We start from the raw sequence: 26,154 nt of genomic DNA on the forward strand, positions 1-26,154 counted from the left end.
TGTGCTTTATTGTTGCTTTACTTTCCTGCTGAGAAGAGAGATGCTTGAACAGTGATGTTTTTACTGCACATGGTGCTTTATTTACCATCTCGTGCAGAATGGGGTAGTTACATTTTGGGAGCGCTTTCTACTTGTTCAGTACACGTCTCTGCTTCAGTGATTTGTTTCTGGGAATTTCCTTGAGATTGACAGGGTACAACCTTCCTATCTCCTAAATCATATTTTTAATGCTGGAACAAACTGACTGCTCTTTGTTAGGTGAATGTGAACCCCACTTCGTTATTTCTCCTTAGATCAGAAGGTGTGGGGATTTAGGCACCTGTGTCTAAAAGCTGTGTAACCAAAACCAGTCTTTCTGTCTCAGCGGCTGGAACTGAGCAAATGCCAGAATGGATAAAGAGATTTATTTCTTACTACAGGGCCGGACAGTCAGTACACAAAAACAGCCCAGGAGATTGTAAACATCTGTTATCAAACTTTAGCTGAGGTATGTGGACAACTCTACTGTAATATTTTTGTATGTTTGAATTTTCTGTTCTGCAACCTTAGCAAGCTTCTTTGTCTTAGTATGATGAGCACCTGACTCAACTTGAGAGAGACATTTCTACTGCTAAGGAAGCAGCACTAGAGGAGGCAGATCTGGAAAGTCTTGATCCTATGACTCCTGGTCCTTACACTCCACAGGCAAGTGACCAACCAAAATTTTCACTTCCTCTGTTTTAGATTCAATCTCCTCGATGTTTGATCTAGAGGTGCCTCTTTGTTTACTCTTCTCCATCTGCCTGCAGTTTGTCTTTTAGTAGAGTATCTAGTTGGATGGTGTGCTAACAGCTATTTTTAAAGGATAAGTATGAGAAGTGGTTATGATGCTTCAGAGAGTGAGATACCAAAGACAAAAAAGGTAATTTCCCAAGCAACTTGCAAAACTGGTCTCAAGATGAGCTGTGTACAGTCAGGTACAACTGGATGTTGGTTGGAAATTCAAAGACTGTGCAAGTGTAGAAGTTAGAAACCCTGAGAAGGCAAGCAGTGAAAAGGTAAGGAGAACATGAGGAAAAAACATCAATACGGTCGTACTGAGAAGCCAGAGAGCTGTTTGGTGGCTTATTGCTATGAGCAAATAAACTGCCTAATATGGTCAGCGAAGTACAACTCCTCTGCATTCTTTGGTGGGATTCTTTACATTTCTTTATTTTGGTTCTAATGGAAATAACATTTTTTTTTTACTCTTCATTATCATTTTATAGCAGACAATTGTGTGTGTCAGTTATATTGTATGTATTATAGACCAAGTTGGAAGCATAATTTATACTGGAGACTGTATGACAAACAGTGTTTACAATTTGGCAAAGTTTTATAAGCTGTTTAGACTTTTTTTTTAAATGCTGCTCCTTGCCTCAGGCGGTTTGGTTGTTTTTAAAAACATTGGTAAAAACTTTCACCAGGAATGACAAGTTCATTCCTGAAAAACAAAACTGCCTTTGAAATTTTTTAAAATAAATTAGGTAAGGGGTTCAGGGAATGTCATCCTAGTGTCTGAGATGTGCTTTTGCTTATTTGGAAAAACTGTTGAAGTTCATAAGCCTGGGGAAAGATCTCTCTGCTAACAACTGAATGACCAAAATTCCAATGTTGTATACCCACTGTAGGAAGACAGAGTAAAGCTTTCTTTGCAGTTGTTCATCCCAATTATAGACCAATAATTTTTCTATTCTGTGCAAGTATGATGTGATTACATCTGGAAAGTTGCATTTAATTTTAGTAAAGTCAGAGCAGAAAAGAGGGGCTTGAAGTTCAGGAACAAAAATATTTATAAAGATTATTTTTAAGAGAGAAATTAGTTTAACCTTTGTTTAGGCAATAGGTATACAAAGATTATATGGCTGGAGCCAGGACAGAAGGCTACAAACAATTTTGGGGCAATATTTAAACATCCTCCATCCATCTCTCCCACAAAAAAAAACCCCAAACCAAATGTAGCATTTTAGGAATTTAGAAAGCACTTGCTAGGAATGATGATTGAATTCAATGGGGTGGGAATACTAAAACTGAGTATCACAGAAAAAGACCTTCCTGGCAATGGGAAGGGTCAGGCTGCAAGGGATTCTTTGGAGATTAGTTGTTGAAACTATCTATTAACACATTTCAAGGAATATTAGGTGGAATCAAAGATGATCCCAGTACCTCAGAGAACGAGGGACAAAAATATCAGTCTTCTCTATCTGATGGTTTCCTTTCCAAGAGCAGTATTACCTGTTCAGATTTCTTCCAAGCTGGTGATCAGGAGAAAGGAAAAGAGGCCTGAGCAGTGAACTGCCTATTAGTTGTCTGCTCCATCTCTGACTTGCTAAAGGAGGGATCTTCCTGAGCATCTCTCTTCAATTTGTCATCTGAATGCCACCCTTTCCCTCTGCTTTTTGGCTGGAGGTACACTCCCACTTTCCACACTCCCAAACTTGTCACAGATGGCAGGTCTAGTGATGGTTACTTGGCTTTAGTTCCCTCTATTTCAAATGCAGTTGCAATGACTAATATTTATCTCCCCATATGTGTCTTCAGGAGTTGGCCTCCAGGATATAAAAAGCAAATACAGCAAGTAGTGAGCTGTTTGTGGTTTACATGTCTATTGAAATTCTTAGGAAGGCTGTTTTGCCTGATTAGATGGCATTGCTGCGGCTCTTACCACTTCCAGGATTGTCATGGAAGCTGTGTATTATAAGGGCATTTTATGAAAATCCTAATCTGTAGTTACTCATTAATTCTTCAGAGGTCAAATGGCATGCAAACTACAGATTGGCTTTTAGAACACTTTATCCTTTTTAACCCTCTTTTTTTTTTTTTTTTTTTTGCTTTTGTCAGCTTTAGGGACTCTTGAGACAGTGATTTACATAGAATTGATTGAAAGTTGAGGCTTTGTATGTGCTAGATTTTTTCCAGTTCTGATACCATTTGTGGTTGCAACACCATTTCCATTGTAGGAATGGAAATTAAAAGGGCCATGCTGAGTCAAACCAAAGGTTGATGTAACCAAGGATTCTGTCTCTGGCAGGGATCAGAAGTAAGTGGATACAAACATACAGTGATCCTTCTTACAGTGAAGCCTCTCTGCTTCTGGCAGTTGGCTGTTCAGGCACCTTAAACTGGTGTTGCATCTGGACCATTGTATTTATGAGCTGCAGAGAGGCCTATTCTCTATAAATCTGTCTAATCCTTTTGGAGTCCATTTATGATTTTGGCCTCTGTAGGATTGCAGTGTATAGAAGTACTGACTTCTATTTCCAAATCTGCTGTTTTGCAAACTTCCAACATGAGGTTGTGAGCCATTGCATTTAGCATATTTGTTCTTTAAGAATAAATGGCTTATTTTGATTAAATAGTGTTTAATAATATAAACACTGTGCCAAAAAATGCATTTTACATTTAGTCCTGAAATCCCAGTCTTGCCTCTCAAGATACTGTTCTAGTCTCAGTTCAGTGCCTGAGAATGTTGTCTCCTGTTTCCACATATGCTTTAGCCACCCGATTTGTATGATACCAACACTTCCCTCAGTATGTCACATGATGCTTCAGTCTATCAAGATGAGAGCAATTTTTCTGCTATGGACACTCCCATCACTACCCCAGAGAAGCGAGGATCTCAGGTCAGAATCCTCCATTTTTTCATGTGGTTGGAGAGCTGTGTTGTATAAGCAAGTTACTGAAAGGAGGCAATTACTTTGTAGGAGACAGGTGACAAAGATCAGCAGGTTTCCTAAGCAGAGAAGGGAATCCATTTCAAAAGTTATGCCATTTCTCTCATTTTAACTGCTCTAAGAGAAAAAGAAAAATTTAAAGAGCACTGGGAATTGAGACACTGCAAAACAACAGAGAATCAAAAGCTGCAAAAGACTGCCTAAGGCCAGCTATTTGTTTGCTTCACTACTTCTGGGAGTAGAAACCTGGTGACTCATGCTACAAGGGCTAATATGCAATCCCTTGTTGATTATGAATAGGGAAATGGTGAAGTATATTCCATAGATTTGGAAGGTGATAACTAGATCATTATGGTTGCATCCAGTGACAATTAGAAGCTGTACAAACACCTAGGAAGAGGTGGTTGCCACTGTAGATACCTTATAGTTATAAAAGAAAAAAAAAAGACAAGTTAAAGGTTATACAGGTTAAAAATCATTATAAATGACCTTGTTACAGTAACCAAAGAATATTTTTCCATAGTCTTTATTCTGTATTAAACAATTAAACAAACCAAAAAATTTTGGAGGAGAGGGAATGGCAGAAGGAGATGCAGTAATATGACCATGAAAATAAATTACCAGGAAGGGGAAGAAGTTGAACAGGGCCTCAAGACTGAAAGTGGTACTAGAAAGACTAGTGAAAGCTATTCTGAGCAATCCAGACGAACAGAGATTGAATATGAATAGTTACGTCTAGTATTGTGGCTGTCTAGCTTTGAGAATACCTTCTATATCTGGAAGTCTTCAAGCTTTCTGTAGGCCTTCAGTTTATAGTCTTTGGGACGGTATCTGCGTGTACCCTCTACCTTAGACTCATGGTGACTGATGGAAGAACAGGAGAGAGAAAGGCAGGAAAAGATTTGTTGGAAAGTGCTGTTTTGTATTTAAAATATTTTGGGAAAATAAGCACTTTTTAAGATTTAGTGGTATTTTCCAGAAATAGCTAGGTAAACAAAGAGCTCCGGTGCTGTAAGGCTAGAGATTCCCTTTTCAAGGATAAGCACATAAGGGTAAAAGTGTGTGGAGACTGTGTGCTCTCTGATCTTGGAATAAAAAGAGAAAGGATCCTTGCTCTGAGAGCGATGCACATATATTTTCCTTTTTGTCTTTCCCCGCCTGTACTCCTGCACCCGTCATTGTGGTCCAGATGTCAGTGATACCCTTTGCTTTAAGTCCAGTAGTGCCTTCCTCAATAGTATTGCTATTTGTGTTCCCCATTCAGATGCGCCAGGGGCGAGGTAGGCTGGGAGAGGAAGACTCTGACGTAGATATTGAAGGGTTTGATGAGGATGATGATGGGAAACCTAAGACTCCAGCCCCAGTGAGTATATTTACATTAATCCCAGCCACAGTCTACATATTGACTTGCATACTTGTGGTAGAAGTCTCCATAGCGTAAGGGTTCCCTGCTGTGTCTACCACCCTGAAAGACAGCAGTATTCATAGCAACAGCTAGACTTTTAAATGTAGTTTTAAAATGTTAGCATTATGAAATAAGTGAATACTTCCGAATGAACAGTGTGATGAATAATAGGCATATGCTAGAAATGGCAGCAGTAGTTCATATGTTGTTTGATCTTCACTATCCCTATCCCTTCACTATCCCTTCAACCTAGGAGGTTGAAGATGCAGATGGTGACCTTGCTGATGAAGAAGAAGGATCAGCCCAGCAGCCCCAGGCCAGTGTCCTCTATGAAGATTTGCTCATGTCAGATGGAGAGGATGATGATGATGGGAGTGATGAAGAGGGAGATAATCCTTTCTCATGTAGGTGTCTTTTTTTAAAAAAGGTTGAATAGGTTCTTCATAAACCCAGCTAATCTTCTCATGCTTCCATCACAAAAACATACAGTAGAGAGTGTAGACCATAATTGGGATATGTAGGCCTGGTGGTCTAGTAGTCAAAAAGGAAGAGAGACCAAAGGGCAACATGAGAAAACTGTATGAACATAAACGGAACTGAAAACAAAGTGGAATAGGAGTGCTGTTAAGTACGGACACAGAAGAAAGCAGAGTTAAGACAAGATCTGGTCAATTGTATTTTATGAAGTGAAACTGCAAATGGTTCTGGAAAGACTGGGAGTATGATTTAGTGTGCAGAGCCAGGAATGGGCAGTTCAGTAAAAGCACAACATTTATTTTGGTATGAAACAGCGTGGTCAATGTTAACAAGAACTGAAAGAGCTGTATGGAGGTTCTTTTTTGCTTCCCTGTTTTACTAAAAAACTTGACACGCAGAAAAGCTTATAGTGGTATTTAGCAATGAATTATTAGGGGAGAAGAAGGGGAAATTATTCAGAGTAGACATGTAAGGAAGGCCTTTTTGAGTAACGGTGACAATGAGATTGGTTTTGAATAACATCAGAATTGGGATTTCTGTGAGTGGTATCACCTCCCAGATACCCTTTCTGCTACCTTGTGGGGACACGACTGTAAGGAATGTATACAAAGTAAATATTGTAGCCTTTAAACAAAGACAATAGGTATCTAACTGACACAATAAAACCGTTGATTTGTGACCAAATGTTGGTTTATTACACAGCTATCCAGCTGAGTGAGAGTGGCAGTGACTCGGACGTGGAACCCAACGCAGTGAGACCTAAACAACCTCATGTTCTTCAGGAGAACACACGAATGGACATGGACAATGAAGAAAGCATGATGTCTTATGAAGGAGATGGTGGGGAGACATCTCAGGTTATGGAGGACAGTAATATCAGGTAATTAGAGCTGAGAATCTTGCTAAAGTAATTCTTCAAAACCAAATCCCTTCTCTTAAAGATTTCTGAAGTGTTTATCATAAAAAGCTGAAGAATATATAATGGTTTTTATTTTATATTTTAACTGTTTTTAGTGTTGCAATCATAATTACCATAATTGCAATTCACTTAATGACAGAAATTTGGTTTTGCTGTTAGAATTTAGCTAATAAAAATGTTAAGTTAAATTTAAATCTTATAAGTGAGATGATTTCCTGTACATAGTGGTTTTTGAAGGCAGGACAAATAAAGGTTTTTATAGGTTTTGAAGACTACAAGATGCCTTTGAAGGTAAAAGAAGATTTAGCTGATTAAGTTAATGTTTTTTTGTTTTGTTTGGTTTTTTTTTTCTCTCTAAGAAGCAGCATTTCCTTACTTGAAAGGAAATGGCTTAGCTGAAGTCCAAAAGAATAGGAATATGCATATTCTGTATTTTGAAAGGAGTTCCATTATTGGGAAATGACAAGTACAGTAATATCAGCTTTATTTTTTTTGCATTTACTTGAGAAAATACTGACCTACTCTTCTGGCCATCCTGTAGAGTATTAGCATCAGATTCTCTGTTCTTTTTCTACTTGTGGCATTCAGTCCCTTAATGCTATTATTGATATTTGCCTAATAAATTATTGTACAGGTAGCTATGCTGGTCAGGCAAATGGTCAGTCCAGCCTAGTACCTTGACAACAGTCAGCAAAAAATGCTAGAGAAGATGATGAGAATGGCCTGTCTGCCTTTCTGTCTGCAGTAAAGGTGACAGATGGAAGGTGTTGGAGTGTGCTGTTTTTTCCTACCCTGAGTAGTATATCAGAGTGCGATGAGGATGCTGGTAGATGATTGTTTCATCAGCAGAACTGGCTTTTTATTTTAAAAAGCTGGTCAGTGACAGAATTGAAGTGCACAGTGGTTCTGAGTGTTCCACAAGGACTTCAATCCAGGGACCTTTTACAGGAATTAAATACAGAATTGTCAGTTATCAGCAGCTGATTTGAACTGATGGTATAGTAACAGTATCTTCTTCCTTCCAGTTATGGCAGCTATGAAGAACCAGACCCAAAATCCAACACAAGAGATACTAGTTTCAGCAGTATTGGGGGGTATGAGATCTCAGAAGAGGAGGAAGAGGAAGAACAGCAGCGCTGCGGGCCAAGCGTATTAAGTCAGGTCCATCTGTCTGAGGATGAGGAGGACAGTGAGGACTTTCATTCCATTGCAGGAGACAGTGACATGGACTCAGATGAATAAAATCCCTTTCCTGAGGTGATGGTCATCCTGTTTTACTCTTGGCTCCTGAATTTATCTTGTTCCAGTTTGGTATAAGGAACAGTGTACTGTGGACTGTATTAACAAGATTTTTTTTTTATACAATATTTTTCTTGGTTATAAAACATGTTATGTGACTAAGTGGTGAAAAATAAGCTTTAGACAAGCATGCTCTGCTGGAGTTTTGGGTGGTTGTAACCTGTAATAGTTCCAGAATACAGATGAAGATTTGTATGGCTTATTCTTCAGTCTTTATAGCTGTAAAATAACTTGTCATAAATACTGGACTGTTGTCTGTCAGGAGAAAAATGCTTGCTCAGAATAAAATACCAACTGTAGGTAAACAACTGTAAAACAATTTTCATTTCATTAAGGGAAGGTTTTTCTCTGGGACCACAGCATTAACAGAGTGTCTAAAGTGTTACCCCAGACTGGTTTTGATAAGTGCTTAAGTACCTTGAATACTTCTGTAAACAGCTGGGCTTTTTTGTGTGTGTGTGTGTGTGTGTTTTTTTAAGTTGCAATTTGTCCCAAAAACCAGGATTTGGTAATTTGAGTCTTCAGGAAGGCTCATTATTCACAGGTGCTTCCTCACTTTCAGTCACCTGGAAAGCATGTGCAGAGCCTGGGCTTCTGTATGAAATCCTGCTGTACCGCTGCCTGAGGTCATGTAAATAAAACTCGAGAAGATTTAAAGACGCGCTCCCTTTACTGCCGTTTCTCTACGTCCCGCTGCCGCATCCCGGTGAGGGCAGGTGCCCTCCCGGCAGGCCCCGCGCCGCCGGCACCCGGATGTACGGCGGGCGCCATGGGCGGCGGGACCCGCACGACGCAGAGCGGTTGCGCACGCGCGCTACCGCTGCGTTTGTCGCAACGGCATGCGCGGAGGGATACAGAATCTCGCAGAAATGGTCTCCCCGTGATGGTACGGCTGCCTGGCGGAGGGCGGAGTTGGCGGAAGGAGACGGAGGTAGTTCCGGTCGGGGTCCATATGCCGCTCGGGGACTCCATCGAGGTCCGCTGGCTGGGTCCGCCCGGACTACTTGCCGGAGGGAGGTAGTTCCGGCAGCAGCCATTCGGTTATTTGCTGCCTCCGCCACCGCCATTTCGGGAGCCGCCGCCTCAGCGCGCTGGGACCGTGGGCACGTCGGTCCTACGCCGGCCGTTTCAGCCGACTGGGCCTCGCCGCACCCGTGGCCCTTTTGCTGCCTCCACCAGAGCTTCACCGGCCCCATTTCCCGATGGCGACCTCCGTGGGGAACGTGGCTGACAGCACAGGTACCGTGGCCTGCCGCGCGGGGACGGGCGCGCCGGGGGCCAGTAGCGCCGTAGCCGTGCGGAGGCTGGGCCCTGCCCTCTCCCGGGGCCGCGCTGGGCTCGCCCCGAGCGCGGCGCTCCCTGCTCGCCGGGCCCGCTCCCGGCGGAACTTTCCAGAAGCGGCGGCCTGGGCGAGGCGGTGGCTCCCGGCGCGGCCCCCGCCGCCTTTGTGCTTGTCTCCCCTCGCCTCGGGGCTCTGACGGGCCCAGGCTCGTCCCTAGGCGGGCTCCTGTCGGTGCTGCCCCGCCGTAGCCTGCGAACCGTTGCTGGGGGAGCATGGCGCGATTAGTTAGTGCGGTGCTCTCTTATTGCTATATTTATCTGACTGTCAGGTGACTGCATTTTTGTAGACGACGAAGGAGGGTAAAAACCTGACCCAAAACGTACGTTGACTGGTCCAGAATATCTCGCTTCGCTTACAGAGCAGGTCTTCTGTGGCATAACCGAGAAGAACATCGCTTTTTTTTGGACAGTACGATAGCGTGCTCTAGCTAGGAAAGATCCTGTCCTACGCTTAGTTTTGAGATCCAAGACTTGAGGGATGGGGGAGAGGAAAAATATCTTTCCTTGTAGAGCAAGAAAAAGAAGTATTTTGCTTACTGAAAGGATGAAATGACAATGTGGCTTTAACCCCAGATTTTTGAGGGTTTCTGTAAAGGGAAGGAAGGAAGAGTGTGAAAAGCTGTAACGATGTGTAGGAAAAAATTAAGATCTATGGAGAAAGAGATGGGATAGCAATGTAGAGAGAGGGTTGTAAAGGGAAATGGTAGCGATACAGAAGTGGAGATGGAGAGGCTAAGTGCTGCACTACCGTATGGCATTGCTCCTCAGCTAGAACTGTGCGTGTAGTCAGCGAGGCTGCAGCATCCTCTTGCAGCCTTGATCTGTGGAGGTGAAAAGAACATGTGCACGCCTGGGGAGGGTCTTGTGCTTCTCGTCACCATCACCTCCCAGATGGAGGTGGCAACTGCTCCTGTCTGCCCCTAGATTTTATCTAAACGTAAGGTTGATTGTGAGTGTATGGTAGGTGCTTGGGTTATTATTTCTGGGGAAAAAAAATGGACTTGGGTCACTTGTGATAGTTCTGTGCGGGTTCTTATTTTGCTTGTATTCTGTAGAAGTCTCAGGAATGATTGTTGTCATAGCACATACTAGACTTTTCCAAGGTTACAGTCAAAACTTGCAGCGCAAGTGAGCCCGTGTATGTAAATTTTTATATGCAAGACTTGATAAGGGATTCTTCAGGTTGTGACTCTTGCAATTAATTTCTTTAGAAATGGATTCAGTGAGCAACCACTGATGGCTGTGTTACAGATTCTTTGGGTTGTAGAGCTTTTCTTCCAGCTAACTTTTAATAGAAAGTTTAGCTCGTTTTGAACTTTGTGATATTGCTGTCCACTTCCTGCTTTCCAATGAACTTCTCCAGGATCATTGCTAAAATACTTGTTCAGAGGTAGATTTTATGCTGAGTGATCGGTTTACGTTATCTCTTCTGGAGGGTTTGTTTTGTGAAGAGACTTGATAAATGAAAGAAAATTTTAGTATTTCATTTATTTGTTGGTTTTGTTAGCAATTCATATTCCCAGGTGTTAAATATAGTATTTCTGCACTGCCTTCTCCCTTGCCTTGGGAGTTGCAACTTTGGTTTCACTTCTTGCTTCAGTAGGGAGAATAGCATTTAGGTAGTGGTTGGAAGCTTCATTGCAAGTGGTCATAAGAAGTGTAAACTTTTGGTGTGTTTTTTTTTTAATAACACCATTGAAATTTATTTGAATAAGAAATTATTCCTATCCATGGGACATGCTCTTCCTCTATCCAGCTTACCTATGTTTGTGCCATCAGCAGAACTTGAAAATACACCAACTGACAGGAAGGCTAAACCTGTGTGGCTGGTAATGGCAGGAGGGAGTGAGGAACAGCATGTTGGTACTCAAGTATTGTTATTACTGTCAGCAACTTGGACTTTCATAAAGGGTGCTGTCATTCTCGTGTTGAATAACAGTTGTATCCGTTTATTGGCAGTAGGTTTAACCAGATACTGAAATCCACTTTTCCCTTAGTCAGGGTTTAGAAAACTATTAAGCTAGGGTCCTAGAAAACAGGAATCTAATCTGGATGAAGATACTTGGTTAATAATTTGTCAAGTATCTGAAAGTGAGTAGCTTTGCTAGTTTCAATTACTATGAAACCGTTAAAGTTTTAGCACTGACAGAGTCTGTACTATCTGGAAAAGCAACTTCAGCTATATCATGTAGTGAACCTTATCTTCAAAACCTGCTAGTGCTAAAAAAGCGATTTTGAAAATAATTTACACAGATCCCAATTTTGTAAAATAAACACTAGATAGTAACTCTGTACCTAATGTCTTTGTGATTATTTTGCTATCTTTAAAGTTCGTGCAAAAGAATTAAAGAGTCTCAGAGGGATTTTGTAGTACCTAACTGTAAGAATATGTGTACTCAGATATCAAGTTGCTGCTTTGTATTAGGAAAGATTTATATGTTTCATTTAAATTCAGAATTTTAGAACTGTAGGTCCAGGTGGCAAGTGTTTCATGAATGGAATTAAGTGACTGCAGAGTACTGGAAATGCTGGACTTCAGGAGGACAAAATAGATGCTTGCAGTAATCAAACCTTTTAATAGTAAGAGTCATTGACATAATGGCAGAATTTGAAGGCCAACGCTTCCTTCTAGAATGAACGATTGTGATTTTTCTCCAAGCTGTATTTGTCTATATTTTAATACAGAACTGTGCTTTGCAAGAGATTTTACTTACTTTTCACGCTTAAGGCTGTTTTGTATAAAACAGGTGGTGTTTTAGTTAAGTATTTTGTTCTCTACAATTTTATCTTAAACACTAAAACTATTTTGTCACTCCCATTCCAGCTAAGCCTCCAGAAGCAGTAACTCCTTTCCTGTACCCTTTCTGTTTAATGGTTCCTTCTGTAGGCCAGTTGCATAATCATTGAAGTGTGTGTGTGTCTCATCAGATGTTGCTCCAAGGCCATTTTTTTTTCTGTGAAGGAATTTTTATTTCTTATAGAGAATGTAGGAGTATAAGGGATTCAAGGAATGTTATACTTTTTTTAAGGGTTTTCACTACTGGCACAGCAAAAGTTTCTTTTGTTCAAGTCCTTTGAAGTCTTTGTCTACTGTCCTTCATTTCCCTTTTAAGTTTTTAGAACTTGTTTTTAATACTACAAAGCATAAGATCTACACTCTTGAGGGAAAGTGAGGAGAGTATTGTTCTGTTAACAGCACTTCTACTGTTATGAACCAAAGTACAGTATCATGTCAGGAATCTCTAAATATGTTTCAAGTTAATGGGTAATGATTGACTTACAAATATTCACAGTCATTACAGTCTGTGTGTTTCCTATTATTAGCTGATGAAGTAATGGGCTTGTATGTATAATGTTAGAAATACCGTAGTAATAAGTTGGGGCATGAAGATCTGAGAGTGCAGACTGCCACAGGCTGTAGTGTTTTGTGTAGTTTCAAACATTTTCATCCTTCAGTTGTGTACACTTTTTTCACTTTGTTCTGTTTTTTGTTTTATTCCCATTGTCTAACTTTTTGTTTTCCCCCCTTAAATGTTTCGGTGATTCTCCAGAACCAACGAAACGTATGCTTTCCTTCCAAGGGTTAGCGGAGTTGGCTCATCGTGAGTATCAGGCAGGAGACTTTGAAGCAGCAGAAAGACACTGCATGCAGCTTTGGAGACAAGAGCCTGATAATACTGGTGTGCTTTTATTACTATCGTCCATTCACTTCCAGTGTCGCAGATTGGACAGGTAGGAGACTTGTGGTCTGTTCAGCTTGCTTTATAGTTTGCGCCTATAACAGTAATGAGCATATCTAACAAAAGTTCTGACATTGATTTTTTTTATCATGGAATGCAAATATTAACTTCATGGCAGCAGTAAGGACTGGTCAAAATAATATTCTTCCTGTTTGAATTTTGTTAGGGTAAGAGAAATACATATTGGAAATGCTAGCTTTACAACAAACAACAGATCTTGCCATTATTTTCATGTTATTTTAATATTGTATACATTAATATTGGAGTATCAGCGACACTTGTGTGTACTGGAGGTATTTACCTATGTAAACAAAGGCTTTTGTTTATTTATTCCACTTGCAGTGTGGGGGTTTATGTTTTGTTTTGTGGTTTGTTTTTTTTTTTTAAGTTGCAAGACTGATTGCTGTGAAATGGTGTGATTAGTTAAGTATTTTTGTCATCTGAAAGTTGTCTCTATGTTCTTTCTGCTTGCTTGTTCCTGATCTTGCTTTCTGTTCCTCGAGCATTTTGAATTTTGTTCTAGCTGTAAATCTGTGTATGCTGATGAAGGAAGTAAGAACTCCTGACTGAGATCTATTTTATATAGGCTTCTGAATGAAGTTGAATAACAGTTCAGATATGGGAAAATAAAATGGGGCAGATACAACATAATTTTACATCTATATCTGTCGGCTAGGAGAAGCTAAACATACAAGACGGCTCTGTAAGTCTGGTTTTGTTGGCTGTATGGCTCACTTAAGCCTGAATGTTCGTTAAGTAACTAGGTGAACAGGCAAACACTGAAAGTCAAGGGTGGGGTGGTTTGGTTGTGGGGTGGTCTTTTTTTTTTTTTTTTTTTTTCTAATCCTAACTTGTCTAATTTTCTCCAGGTCTGCTCACTTCAGCACTTTGGCTATTAAACAGAATCCACTGTTGGCTGAAGCCTACTCAAATCTAGGCAATGTATACAAAGAACGTGGACAGCTACAAGAAGCAATTGAACATTATAGACATGCACTACGCCTCAAACCAGATTTCATTGATGGATATATTAATTTGGCTGCTGCACTGGTAGCTGCAGGTGATATGGAAGGAGCAGTACAGGCATATGTGTCTGCCCTTCAGTACAACCCTGTAAGTAACATTTTATTTTGTAGAACAACTCCATACTTACTACTGTTCCAGGACACACAAATAGTAGGTTTCAAAGAACAAACGAGTGATAACCCTTCCCTCTAACCTGTACACCACAAACTTAATAAAAGTGTTAAGTAGATCATTAAGGATTTCTGACAGACCTGTGTCACTAGAAGTTTTATATTGCAATACAGTAAGGGCTGCTGGCTCTGTACTTATCTGTATTGTTGAGATAACAGAAAAGCAAGGAATTGGGGTTTGTGTGGGGTTTTTAATTTTGTTTTTTTTTCCCTTGAATTCTGAAGTTTCAGTGAATAACCTCATATTTAGCTTTGTGTGATTTAAGGCAGTATTACTACAGTGAGAGAATCACTGCTCAGACTTGAATGTGAGATTGTGGAAAAACCATCAGGTATTACTTTATCATAAAGTCAAAAATCTCATGGTGAGAAGAGTTGCCTTGGTTAGATTTCCACCATGGACTGATGTACAGAACCATCATTTTTATGTTGTATAGGCTGAAACTGAGGAGTCACATACAGACAGATACTATAAAATAAATCTGGTGTTTGGATTTATGGTTGTAACTGTTTTGGACTGACATTGTTAGTAAACAGTGTTAGTAAACAGACTGCTATCTTCTGTTTACCTTGCATTGTACTCAATTTGTGTAGTACTGTTCAGGTATCTGCTTGCTATTGGTCGTGTTTTGTCAAAAAATACTTAAAATGCAGTGTCAGTCTGGTGTTCATATATGCTTTTTCCTTTGGAAAAGCAAGTGCAAACCCAGGCCAACAAGAGGTCAGAATCTTGTTTTGCTGTGTTCTTCAGCCTAGGTGAACTTGTCTAACTTATTACGCTAAGTGGTATGACTAGTTGAGTTTATGCACTGGCTAGAAATACTGTAAGATGATGCTTTCTTACAGGAGTTGAGTTTTGTTTCTGTTAGAAATTTCTTTTCTTAGCATAGGCAAAAATGCCCCCATTCTTTGTGGCCTTTACTGCTAGATAATGCAGTTGTAGCCTGTGCTTTGGTTACAAATGAAAGAATAAGAACACATGGCAAGGCTTTTGAAAATTAATGGATTAGTGGGGAAAAAGGAGAATAACTGTTTTGGGGGTACAGGAAGCAAAATCACTATATATAATTGTATTTAAAAGCCATAATGGCAATGGTGTAACTTAAGAATAAATGTTTGCAGTCATGCTTAAAAAAAAAAGGGGGAGGGAATCTTTAAATACTTACGTATGGCAAAAGACTTTAAGCTGCCTGTGGGGAGCATTTGATTTTGGTTTTCTGTTACATTCTGTATAAGGAGGAATTATATTAAACACTGCTTACTCTTTTCTGCTTTATAGTTGTATTTTTACAGTACTAAAATCAGTAAGATTTCTTGGTTGTTATGTTAGGTCAAGAAAAATAATTGTGATGTATCTATTAAGAATGCGAAGGAACACACCAGTCCTCTACAGATTATTTTGAAAGTTCTCTGTGAACACCTTTGTGGTGTCTGAAGTCCTGAAGCTGATACGTGACTTTGATTTTTCAGGACTTGTACTGTGTTCGTAGTGACCTGGGGAACCTGCTCAAAGCCCTGGGTCGCTTGGAAGAAGCCAAGGTAGGTGTTGGGTAGAATACATGTAAACGTCAGTGTTTTGAAAAATTGAACTTTGCACCAAGTCTTCAAATCTGCGTTGATCTACAGACAGTCTGAGAAACTGCTGAAAACTGAAGGCACTGAAACACCCCAGAGTAGTTGCAGGGCAAGATATGGCATGTCCATGTTTAAAAGTTGGTTTAAGTCAAGAAATGGAACATTACCAAGCCTTTCTGTTGAACTAGACTATCTGATACCATTCTGAAGTATTGGGCAGGGGCTCCATCATGGTCTTACCTGGAAATAAGTAGCAGTCCTTCAAATCTGAGGCTTGCCTGCTGGTGCCAAGCAGAGAGCCTGTGGTTAGCTCAAGATCCCTGTACGATGCAGGTGCTATTGAAAATGCTGCTCTTCTAAAGTCCTTTGTGGCTTGTAAGTGGAGAAGAAACTTATACAAATGTTACTTTGTAATATTGGCTTTTAAAGATTTTTATTCTTTTAACTTTTCCCTTCCCTTGATAGTGGAAGAAAGGCTAGTAAATGATGAATAACTGCAGTATGCGAACACCCTGAATATCTTTTCTTCATGTCTTTCCTCTTCCCTCCCCCAAAATAAAGAAATCAAAAGGACAAAGCTGGTTTGTTTGGGAAATGAACTGATCGAAAGAAAACTTGCTGTAGTGGAAAGGTGGCTTCTAGCAGTCTTGTGTTTCCTAAACTAAAAATTCGAATACCAAGATGAGTTTAAAATTCTTGGCATGTTAAAACTTGAATTGCACAAAGAAATTGTCTTGTTACAAGCCACCTTACGCGTCCGCGCTGCAGGGGTGAGGAGTGTGGAGAAATCGGAAACACTCTGGACTCCACATCTGTCACTCCAAGCCCCACGCGCATGCTAAAAAGTGGAGTGTATGAACAGCGTAGCTGTCTGTTTGGCTGCAGCACCATTTGGGGAGGGTTATGATCTTCATGGGGTAATGGGAGTGCAGGTTCAAAGTTCATTATTTTTTGATTTATCTTAACAACTTGGATGTGCATACCATCCTAGGGCAGCCTAATTGATTTGGTCAGATCCAAGTTGAAAATATTTTGTAGCAGCATTTACATTTTGAACAGTCTTGAGACTTTTGGTTCTCAGCCCACCAAGCGGACAGCTAACATGAATTGCACTTCACTGCAGCTTTAGTGTGACTGGTATAGGCCAAGACACTGCGCCTGCCTTAGGTTGCTGACTTCTTTGTTTCAGAGCTCTGGAGACACCTAGTTTGAAAGTGTTATTCCGTTTTGTCAGAACTTAATAAATGAGGAAAAACATCTTGAGTAAATTGCAATGTATTTCTTTGGTTATCAGTCCATTTGAAAGATCAAGCCAGCATATTCCTTACAGTTTGAACTAAAATTTAATTTCTTTGTAGATATTTCAGAGCCTTTCTTCCAAAAAAAAAAAACCAACCAACCCAACCCCTGCTGTATGCAATTGCCCTGATTAACCCTCTCCCTTCTGCATGTCTCCCTTGTTACAGACAGATTTTCCTCATTCCAATGTGTTAAAAGACATACCCAAAAAAATGCATTTGCTTTGTTGAACTTTTACTAATGATCTTGTTTTATTTTCTCTCTTGTTTTTGGTTTTTCACCACTGATATTGTATTTAGAAGGTTTCAGGTGGGTGAAACCTCCTATTCCATGCGTAAGGTGCCTCGCTGAAGGGAGCTCGAGGCCTGGATCTAGGGCAGACACACACCTCCTCCTCCTCTTCCAGCAAGGAACGCACCGAAAAGTCACATGATGAGAAATATGGTAACGGGTTTGTAACTGCCACAGCAAAAACATTTGCCTCCATGCCTGAATCTTCTGTCTTGTGGCTTCAGAAACAGCTTAAAATATTTAATTACAAGCAAGTAATGTAAGAATATTTTATACTAGTAGCCACAAATTCTTTCAAAGAAATAAAGTAAAAGTAAATTAAAATACTTTTTTAAAGAAATAATTGGAGATAGTTAATAGTAAAAGCTTCTAACTCTTCTCGTTGTTCATTTTTTTCCTTTTTTCTTCTTTGTTTGGATTGCAGCGTTCTGCTCTTCTGATGATGCGCTGTGATCCTGCAGTAGCGCAAAGGCTGCGCAGCGGTAACGCGCATTGCGTGCGATTAAGCCCTCGTGAACGGTTGACTAGACGATTAATCTCTGATTGGGTGACTGCCCAAGCTCCAGGCTGTAGCCTTTTGGATAAAATTGGGTTGTAATGCATTTAGAGTCTATAAATCAAATTTAATATGTGAGTTTCTGTATGGGCCTGTCTGGTAGATTAATGATTCTGGTTGGCCGTTCACTGGACCTAGGGGCAATCAATATAGCAAAGCAGTTCGCAGCGATAGCGTGGCGCCGTGCTGTTTAGGATGCGCAGCGATTTCTTGCGCTTGCATTACAGGGACCTAAACCTTCATGCAATCCTGTCATTTGAGGTTTTGAAGCTGCAGATGATTGAAGTATTTGAAGAAACTTGGGAACAAGATACAAATTGGGTCTGTCATCTCACTTGATAAGGACAATTAAAACCAAAGAATGGCTTAATCTTTTTCAGTAGCTTTTCTAATTTTTTAAAGTAATTTCTACCTGTTTTAGAATATTTCACAATTTAATTTTATTTCACGGTGAAGTTTTTACACACACGTGTTTTGTTTTTATGCACTTAAAGGTGGCGTGTATCTGTGGTGAACTACTTGAATTATTTCTAAGATAACTTATTTGGTGACCTGGTGTCCAAAGGCATGTTAATTTTTATCAGCGTAACTGAAAAATGGTGGGCTTGCACCTGGGTTTTGGTTTGCGCTGGCGCAGGATCAACAACAGTTTGCAGCGCATTAGTTTTGGCGCAAGCTAGCCTATACTGCAGGGTCACTTTTGGCTGGTTAGAGAAGGCATACTAACAATTATTTTCTCTCATTTTTTTTTTCTTTTTACAAATATTCCCCTTCCCTTGTATCTCTCTTCTTTAACTGTTCCAAGGCCTGTTACTTAAAAGCTATTGAGACTCAACCAAACTTTGCAGTGGCTTGGAGTAATCTTGGCTGTGTTTTCAATGCCCAAGGAGAAATTTGGCTTGCAATTCATCACTTTGAAAAGGTAACTATCGAAGCAAGTCAGCTTCACTGCTAGATTTTAATCTACCTGCAATTGTCTGCTTGTAGATGATAAGAAGTTCTCTGCTGATTAAAATATTTCTGTGATCCTGTTAGTTAACATTCTGTGTTAATAGGTTTTTTTTACATCCTGATGTTTCAGACTGCCTGTATGCCACTAGAGGGAGATGTTTAGAATTGCCCCAGGGACTTCACATACATGTCAAATATAAGAAAATGCATTAAGATGTTTTACAGTCCTTTTCTGGAATAGATTTTTTTAAAAATCTAATTTGATGGGAATAATGTTTTGCTCGTTTCGTGTGTGGGAGGGAGAAAGAACTTTGTGCTTAAAATAATTTTTCATTGTGATTTTGTTTCAGGTATTATTGTCCTTTGAGTAACTGAGGAGAACAATTTTAAGTGACACATTAATCACTAATTCCTCTTTTCCAGGATTATTTTTCACAGCTATTGTTTCAGACTTCTCTAGATTGGTGTCATTAACTAGTTGTCAGATACCTTCTAGTTAATACCTTAATTCAGTTTGTACTGACTTTAGAAACTTAAGTTTCTAAACTTAAGTTTCTAAAGTTACCTAAAGCTGGATTTAAGATGTGGTGGACAGTTTCTTCCTGATATTTATGACTTAAGATCTACTAAAATAATTTTAACTGCTCAGGTTTGTTTGGTTTTTTTTTTGATATGTGTCTAGTTATGGAGTATTTTAATTTTGAAATAATATTTCCCATGAGAAAGACCTAAGTGTGTGGCCTGTCAAATACTCACATGTAGCTTATTACTGCATCTTCTGTAACTTTGTTGGTTCTTAAGTTTTTTGCGTTTTACTAGTTTGGAAGGAAGTGAAAATGTTTTGGGTGTGTTTGTTGCTTTGTTGTTGTTGTTAGCTAAATGGCTACTGAATTCTCCCTACATACACGATGCATTTGCTCTTTTCTCACTCTTGTGAACCCGCCTCTATTTTCCTGGGCTGCTGAAGTTTTAAAAAGCTGTCTTATTTTGCAGTAGATAAAGGAAATGGATATGGTTTTTTTAGGGTTTTGTTCCCTAAAAACAAATTAAAGGCAGCATAGCGTGGCTGGGTAGGAGTGTTAACTATGATCAGCCTAACCTGAAATAAATGTTTAATGCTTTGTTCTGCAGTAGTTGCAATTAACTAGGTAAGCAGATTAATAAATTTGAAGGTAGTGCATGCTGTCATCTCTGCAGATAAATAACTTTGATGCTCTGTGATTGATTTATATAACTTAAGTTTTCCTTCCTTACGAAGTTATTGATAAGGTCTTAGGTGCTTACCGATTGGGTTTGTCATATTTTTAAAAAAGACAAAACACAAACAAAAAACCCTTCCCAACCCCCTAGCAAAACCCAAAAACAACAACAACAAAAAAAACCAAACCCAACTAAGCTTCATAGAGAATCTTTTTATGTTATTGCTCAAAACTGTTACTTCAAAAATATTTCAGGCTGTAACACTTGACCCAAATTTTTTGGATGCTTACATCAATCTGGGAAATGTCCTGAAGGAGGCAAGAATTTTTGACAGGTAAGCAGATAAGTACTGTCGTGCTCTTAGTGGCCTGTCGGATATATCAAGATACAAATTGGGTTCCTGATGATGTAAAATCTGTCTAGACAGCATAGCAAAGATTTCTGCTGTAAGCTAAGCAAGCAAATGGCTTTGAAATGCATACAGAGCAGGTTATTGGACTTAAAAACCAAAAAAAGAAGATATTGCTGTGGAATGTATTCCTTTGTTACTTTCCTGTACCTAATAGAATGTTAAAAATGAGAGTTTCTGAAGGTATCGATGAAAATAGATTTGAAATTAAGGCTGGGGACAGGTGAAAATAAGGTATCCAAGAAAGACGTGAACCCTTGAGTAGTCTGTTTTTATTATATGATTGAGGACATGATCTACAAGTGTGTATCTTCTAAAATTTTCCTTCTATGTAAGACAAGCTGAAATGTTGAAATTCAGCTGAGCATCTGATTGATTGTTCTCTATTTGTTATGTGTCGACATCATGGTATTGCATGGAGCTGTAGTACTGCTCCTGTCCTTTTTGAACTAACTTGTTTTGAGACCTCTAAGCTGGTACATATGTGAATCTTCCTTTTGTTTCTGGAGGAAGATCCAGGCTGTGTTTATATGCAATACACCATACTGCATCTGTTAATCGGATTATAATTTCTGGTAGCTGTGGTTTGTGGCTCCAAATTTAATAAAAGCTTGCAGGGAACAGGTTAATTATTTACACTGTGTGCAATCCAGCTAGTTAATAATTCAGTGATTTCTGTCTTATCCGCAAATTGATGGGTCACACGGGCATATTTCCTCATCATTTTAGACTTTACATCACATTTTTGAGAATTTACTTACTATGTATTCTGTGTACTTTTTTTAGAAATCAGATTTGAATACATCCGTCACTTATATAGAGCTATAGGAGCATACAATTAATGACCTCACTTTTGAACAAAATGAAGTTTGAAGTATAAGTAAAGCACGATACGTGTGTTAGGTTAACAGAGAGAATAAAGAACTGTAATAATATGATACTGTTTATGTTGCTCCAGTTGAATAATAAACTGGAAAAAAAAACGGAGCAAAAGTCTCATGCTTATCCTAGTAATGAAGAGTGTTTAAAGAAAACTAGATGAAAGCTTTAGTTTTTTTCCAGAAGACTTACGTTGATCACTATACAGCATCAGGTGGGAGGAAAATATTCCTGCTTTACAAAGTATTTCTTCTAGCCTGTTAGTTATTACAGAATTGAGCATAGCTTTTAAATAACATGAGTTACAATAATTCATCCCTTGAATAGGCTTTTAATTCAGGCAGTATTCTTCTGAGTTTTCAGGAACATCTTACAGGACAGATTTGTGTGTGTTAATAATACATGTCCCTTGAAGTTTGGGGTTTTTTTTTTATGTAGGTTGTTCTTATGACCAAGGTAGATAAGAGTTGCTGCTTGGTGGATGGTTGTTTACTTTCCTTTTCTTGTTACAGAGCTGTAGCGGCCTATCTACGAGCCTTGAGTTTGAGTCCAAATCATGCAGTTGTGCATGGCAACCTTGCCTGTGTGTATTATGAGCAAGGATTAATAGACCTAGCAATTGACACCTACAGGAGGGCTATTGAACTACAACCCCACTTCCCTGACGCCTATTGTAACTTGGCCAATGCCTTGAAGGAGAAAGGCAGTGTAAGGAGTACTTTCTTTTTCCCTTTTTAAAATTTTTAAAAATAAAGTGAATGTTTGTTTTGGACACCAGGTGTCATGAGCTTTATTAAGGTGGGATGTTACCCTCATTTAGTTAGTCACAAGGAAGAATAATTCAGGAAATCTCCACCTTGAACTTGTTAAAAGTGATTGTATGATGACTTCTCATAAACAGTACTGTTACAACAAATATTACCATATTAACAGTATCCCTTTTTTTGAAGGTGGTAGAAGCAGAAGAATGCTACAATACAGCTCTTCGACTTTGTCCCACTCATGCAGATTCTCTCAACAATCTAGCAAACATCAAAAGGGAACAGGGGAATATTGAGGAAGCTGTCCGTCTTTATCGGAAGGCTCTTGAGGTACAGTTGGTGAGGGAGAAGTGAGGAATTAAAGTTGGGAATGTGTAATATGACATAAGTTTGTGTCCTGTCCCATCCCCCCGCCTCCCTTGGTCAAAAGTGGAGCAACATCTGCTCAAAGACCTGAGACACACAAAAAGAAGAGTAAGAAATGCACTAGTGTTTTTTTTGGTGGTTTTTTTTTTTTTTTTAATATGGTCTACTTGGGGCATTTGAGACAGACTCTACTTCTTTTTCTTCCAGGTGTTTCCAGAGTTCGCTGCTGCGCATTCAAATTTAGCAAGTGTTCTGCAACAGCAAGGAAAGTTACAGGAAGCTCTGATGCATTACAAAGAGGCTATTAGGTAAATGTTTTACCATCTTTAATAGTCCCAGCCTTTTGTAACAGGAAAGTACCATAGATTTGTACAGAAAGTGACTTAGAGTAGCATATTTTAATTCAGATAGTTGCTTTGCAAACCAGTAAGTCTGGTTATGGGTATAGTTTCACATTGGAGGAGCTTTTATTATTCATGACATATATTATCTTTATTTCTCAGAATCAGCCCCACGTTTGCAGATGCTTATTCTAATATGGGAAATACTTTGAAGGAGATGCAGGATGTTCAAGGAGCTCTACAGTGCTACACCCGTGCCATTCAGATAAACCCAGCTTTTGCTGATGCCCACAGCAACCTGGCCTCTATTCACAAGGTAGCACATGCGAATGATTCCTGGAGTATGGTGGGGCGCTGTACTTACCCTGAGTATATTTTTATCTGCTGTCTTATATCTATGTCTTTACAGGATTCAGGGAATATCCCAGAAGCCATTGCCTCTTACCGCACTGCTCTGAAACTGAAACCTGATTTCCCAGATGCATACTGCAACTTGGCGCACTGTTTGCAGGTGAGGAAGGCGAGGCTTTGATTGTAATTCCTAAGATTCCTCTGCAGCAAATGCTAAGCTTGATCACCTCAAGCGATCACTAATTGAAATGTAAAGGGTACAGTTAAGTCTTAAATCAGAAGATTATACAGTATGAACAATAATTACTGAAGGTCTTGTTTCCATTTTTGGAAGAAGCGTTACTCTCAACTTGTGAAATATCTGATACAGATCAAAGGAAGCAGTTGTCCTAATATTCTTCTCATTTTTCCTTTTTCTAGATTGTCTGTGACTGGACAGACTATGATGAAAGAATGAAGAAGCTGGTTAGCATCGTAGCTGATCAGCTGGAGAAAAACAGACTGCCTTCTGTCCACCCACACCATAGCATGCTGTATCCACTTTCTCACAGTTTTAGAAAGGCTATTGCTGAGAGACATGGAAATCTGTGTTTGGACAAGGTGGGAAGTTTTATACAGGCCAATTGTGAGTGAAAAACTCTGGTTTTGCCTGTTCCTGCTGAAAATCTAATACTCGCATAGTTAACAAACAAACTCTTCCCCCACCCCTTATAGAATTTGGGTTTGGTTCCTGCATTTATAAACAGCTCTTTATGTTTTCTTGACAGATTAATGTTCTTCACAAGCCACCATATGAGCATCCCAAGGATTTGAAGGCCAGTGAAGGTCGACTTCGTATTGGCTATGTGAGCTCTGATTTTGGAAATCATCCAACCTCACACCTAATGCAGTCAATCCCAGGCATGCATAACCCAGATAAATTTGAGGTAAAAATATAAATGGCATGCTTAAAGCTTTAAATATGGTTATAAGTGGCACTTTTCTTGGTGCAGGCAAGTAAACTAGGGAAGGGTGAGGTTTTTTGTAGGGCTCGGTTTTGTGTGTGTTTTTAATTTATTTTTTTGTTAGCGTGTTTTTTTCATGGGTTAAAGAGTTGTCCAACCTAAGTCCGCCTTTACCAATATGAAGTGTTATTTAGAAGGTAGGCGAATTAGATACCTGTCCATAGAATTACTGTAGGTAGGATTTGTGGCCCATGGAAAACTTCTTTTAAGCTTCAGCTGCTGTTCTTTATGATGATGTGTTTCAACATCAAGCTACTACTGCCTGGTTACTTCTGATTTACAGATATGCATCTGTGGTTTATTCACTGCTGCTGGTTTTTTTCACATGTAATTTGCTCTGGGACACTTGAATCACAAACACGGACTTCAGATTTGTCTGGCTAGTCCTTTTTCAAAAGGAAACGGTACACTATGCTTACTCCAGAAGGTGTATATACAACTTAGCAATATTAAAGACAGTAACGTCTATATTTATTTGGGTGTCACATTAGGGATTTGAGGCTGTAAATAGAACTAGTTTCCAGTTACGTTGTTTGCCCCATGACTGTTTAAATTGCCTTGGTTTTGAGCTCCTGTTTTCCAAGATGTGAGAATTGACTTGCCTTTGTAAAGGGTTGTAAGTCTTTCGTTCTTGCAAAAGTGTTTTTTAGTTACGTGTGTGGTTTTGTTGTTGCTGTTTGGTTTGGGGCTTCCTTCCTGCTACCTTATTATTTTTTCGTGCTCATGAAGTCTGAAATCCTTGTGGCAAAGCCACATGCTTGAATTGTTACCAAAAGTGTGACTATGAAACAGGTTTTTTTATGAAACAAATTGGTGGTCCGACTACATGGGGTGTGGGGAGGATATACCATTTAACCTCAAATCAGCTCAAGACAAAGGGCAGTCTTGTTCTGGATTTATAAAGCTCTACAGAGCTTATTTTAAATACTGTATAGAAGTTATCTGTTGTTTCACTAAAACCATGCGTTTGTCCTGCAAGATAATAAATTCTCTGTACATTGGTTCTGTTTGTTCTCTATGTGCTAGGTTGACAGGTTACATAAACAGGCATCTTCAGCTAACCTTGAGTTTCTCAGCTATATTTGCAGTCTCTTAATTGGAGAGAACTAGTTGCTGTTCAAAGAGTATGTTAAAAAGCTTCCCCAAGGCTTAGCTTGTCTGTTCAACCTGAGTCATAATTATGATTCTGACTAATTAAAAATTCAAAGGTGTCTTGTAAAAGGCATTCTTAGAGAATTTAATGCTTATGTGAATCCATTTGTTAAAATTGTCATCAGTGCAAGGTAATGTAATGTTGTTTATACACCTATGCAAGGTGCAGTGCCATACTCTAGCACCAGAACTAGGTAAAACTGGGTCCTGGTGCAAATGTGTCAAATGCCTCATTCTGTGCCCCCCCCCCCCCCCTTTTTTTTTTTAAACTTTCTCAACTGGTAAATGCCACACAAATAAATATTATATGATTTGTATGAAACTAGATGTAGTTTTGCTATAAAATATATGGTATTATAATTTTAAAGTACATTAGCGAAGTTATTTTGTTGGCAAGCTGTTGCAGATAATCAATTTTTGGTACCTCGTATTCCAGGTATTTTGTTATGCCCTGAGTCCTGATGATGGTACAAACTTCCGTGTAAAAGTGATGGCTGAGGCAAATCACTTCATTGACTTATCACAGGTGAGTTTTTTTCATGTACTGACCTTTTCGCAAACCTAAATGAAGGAGGAGATCAGCCTGTAGTTTGAGATTTTTAGTTGCAATCATTTCTTGAATTAGGCTGATGTTAGTCTTGGTAATTTTGGAGTTTGTAGATGTACTGGTGTTATGTCTTACCTGGATGCAGTGGTTATTGCGTGACTTCTGTGTGATTATTAAAAAGTAATTTGCAATATTGAATAATTCTGCCATTAGGTCTTAAGATAATAGTCATATTTAGATATCACGGATAAATCAAGATGTCCCAACTGCAAATATATTTAAGCTTGCTTTACTCCAGTGAAGCAGGACAGAGGCTTAATGATTAATAGGGGGATTGTACCACTCTATCAAAAGGCTGTTTTGGTGCATATGCAGATGGGTTTGGGTTTTTTTAATTTCCACG

The 26,154-nt window shown here is 39.3% G+C and overlaps 2 protein-coding genes across 7 annotated transcripts in view; both read left to right on the plus strand.

Moving 5' to 3' along the window:
- TAF1 (TATA-box binding protein associated factor 1) overlaps positions 1–8,111 on the plus strand; it is a 35,430-nt gene extending 27,319 nt beyond the window's left edge. For 2 of the 4 annotated variants that reach the window (XM_075106926.1, XM_075106929.1), the window contains exons 34-39: positions 420–487; positions 568–684; positions 4,957–5,055; positions 5,351–5,501; positions 6,277–6,454; positions 7,519–8,111. In XM_075106926.1, the coding sequence (XP_074963027.1) occupies positions 420–487; positions 568–684; positions 4,957–5,055; positions 5,351–5,501; positions 6,277–6,454; positions 7,519–7,735 (830 nt within the window). In that variant the 3' untranslated portion in view covers positions 7,736–8,111. Of the gene's footprint in view, positions 1–419; positions 488–567; positions 685–723; positions 858–3,515; positions 3,642–4,956; positions 5,056–5,350; positions 5,502–6,276; positions 6,455–7,518 lie in introns of those variants that run through there. The other 2 variants (XM_075106927.1, XM_075106928.1) reach the window with 2 other exon arrangements.
- Positions 8,112–8,533: 422 nt separating this feature from the next.
- Positions 8,534–26,154, plus strand: part of OGT (O-linked N-acetylglucosamine (GlcNAc) transferase) — a 29,108-nt gene continuing 11,487 nt past the window's right edge. Inside the window, exons 1-14 of one of the 3 annotated variants that reach the window (XM_075106931.1) lie at positions 8,534–9,031; positions 12,715–12,865; positions 13,743–13,986; positions 15,540–15,608; positions 18,596–18,712; positions 20,196–20,275; positions 21,742–21,937; positions 22,180–22,320; positions 22,564–22,664; positions 22,860–23,013; positions 23,107–23,208; positions 23,469–23,648; positions 23,816–23,974; positions 25,641–25,730. In XM_075106931.1, coding sequence (XP_074963032.1) covers positions 8,995–9,031; positions 12,715–12,865; positions 13,743–13,986; positions 15,540–15,608; positions 18,596–18,712; positions 20,196–20,275; positions 21,742–21,937; positions 22,180–22,320; positions 22,564–22,664; positions 22,860–23,013; positions 23,107–23,208; positions 23,469–23,648; positions 23,816–23,974; positions 25,641–25,730 — 1,821 coding nt within the window. In that variant the 5' untranslated portion in view covers positions 8,534–8,994. Of the gene's footprint in view, positions 9,032–12,684; positions 12,866–13,742; positions 13,987–15,539; positions 15,609–17,222; positions 17,388–18,595; positions 18,713–20,195; positions 20,276–21,741; positions 21,938–22,179; positions 22,321–22,563; positions 22,665–22,859; positions 23,014–23,106; positions 23,209–23,468; positions 23,649–23,815; positions 23,975–25,640; positions 25,731–26,154 lie in introns of those variants that run through there. The other 2 variants (XM_075106932.1, XM_075106933.1) reach the window with 2 other exon arrangements.

Source organism: Phalacrocorax aristotelis, chromosome 11 (assembly GCF_949628215.1).
Source record: "Phalacrocorax aristotelis chromosome 11, bGulAri2.1, whole genome shotgun sequence".
Classification (NCBI taxonomy): domain Eukaryota; kingdom Metazoa; phylum Chordata; class Aves; order Suliformes; family Phalacrocoracidae; genus Phalacrocorax; species Phalacrocorax aristotelis.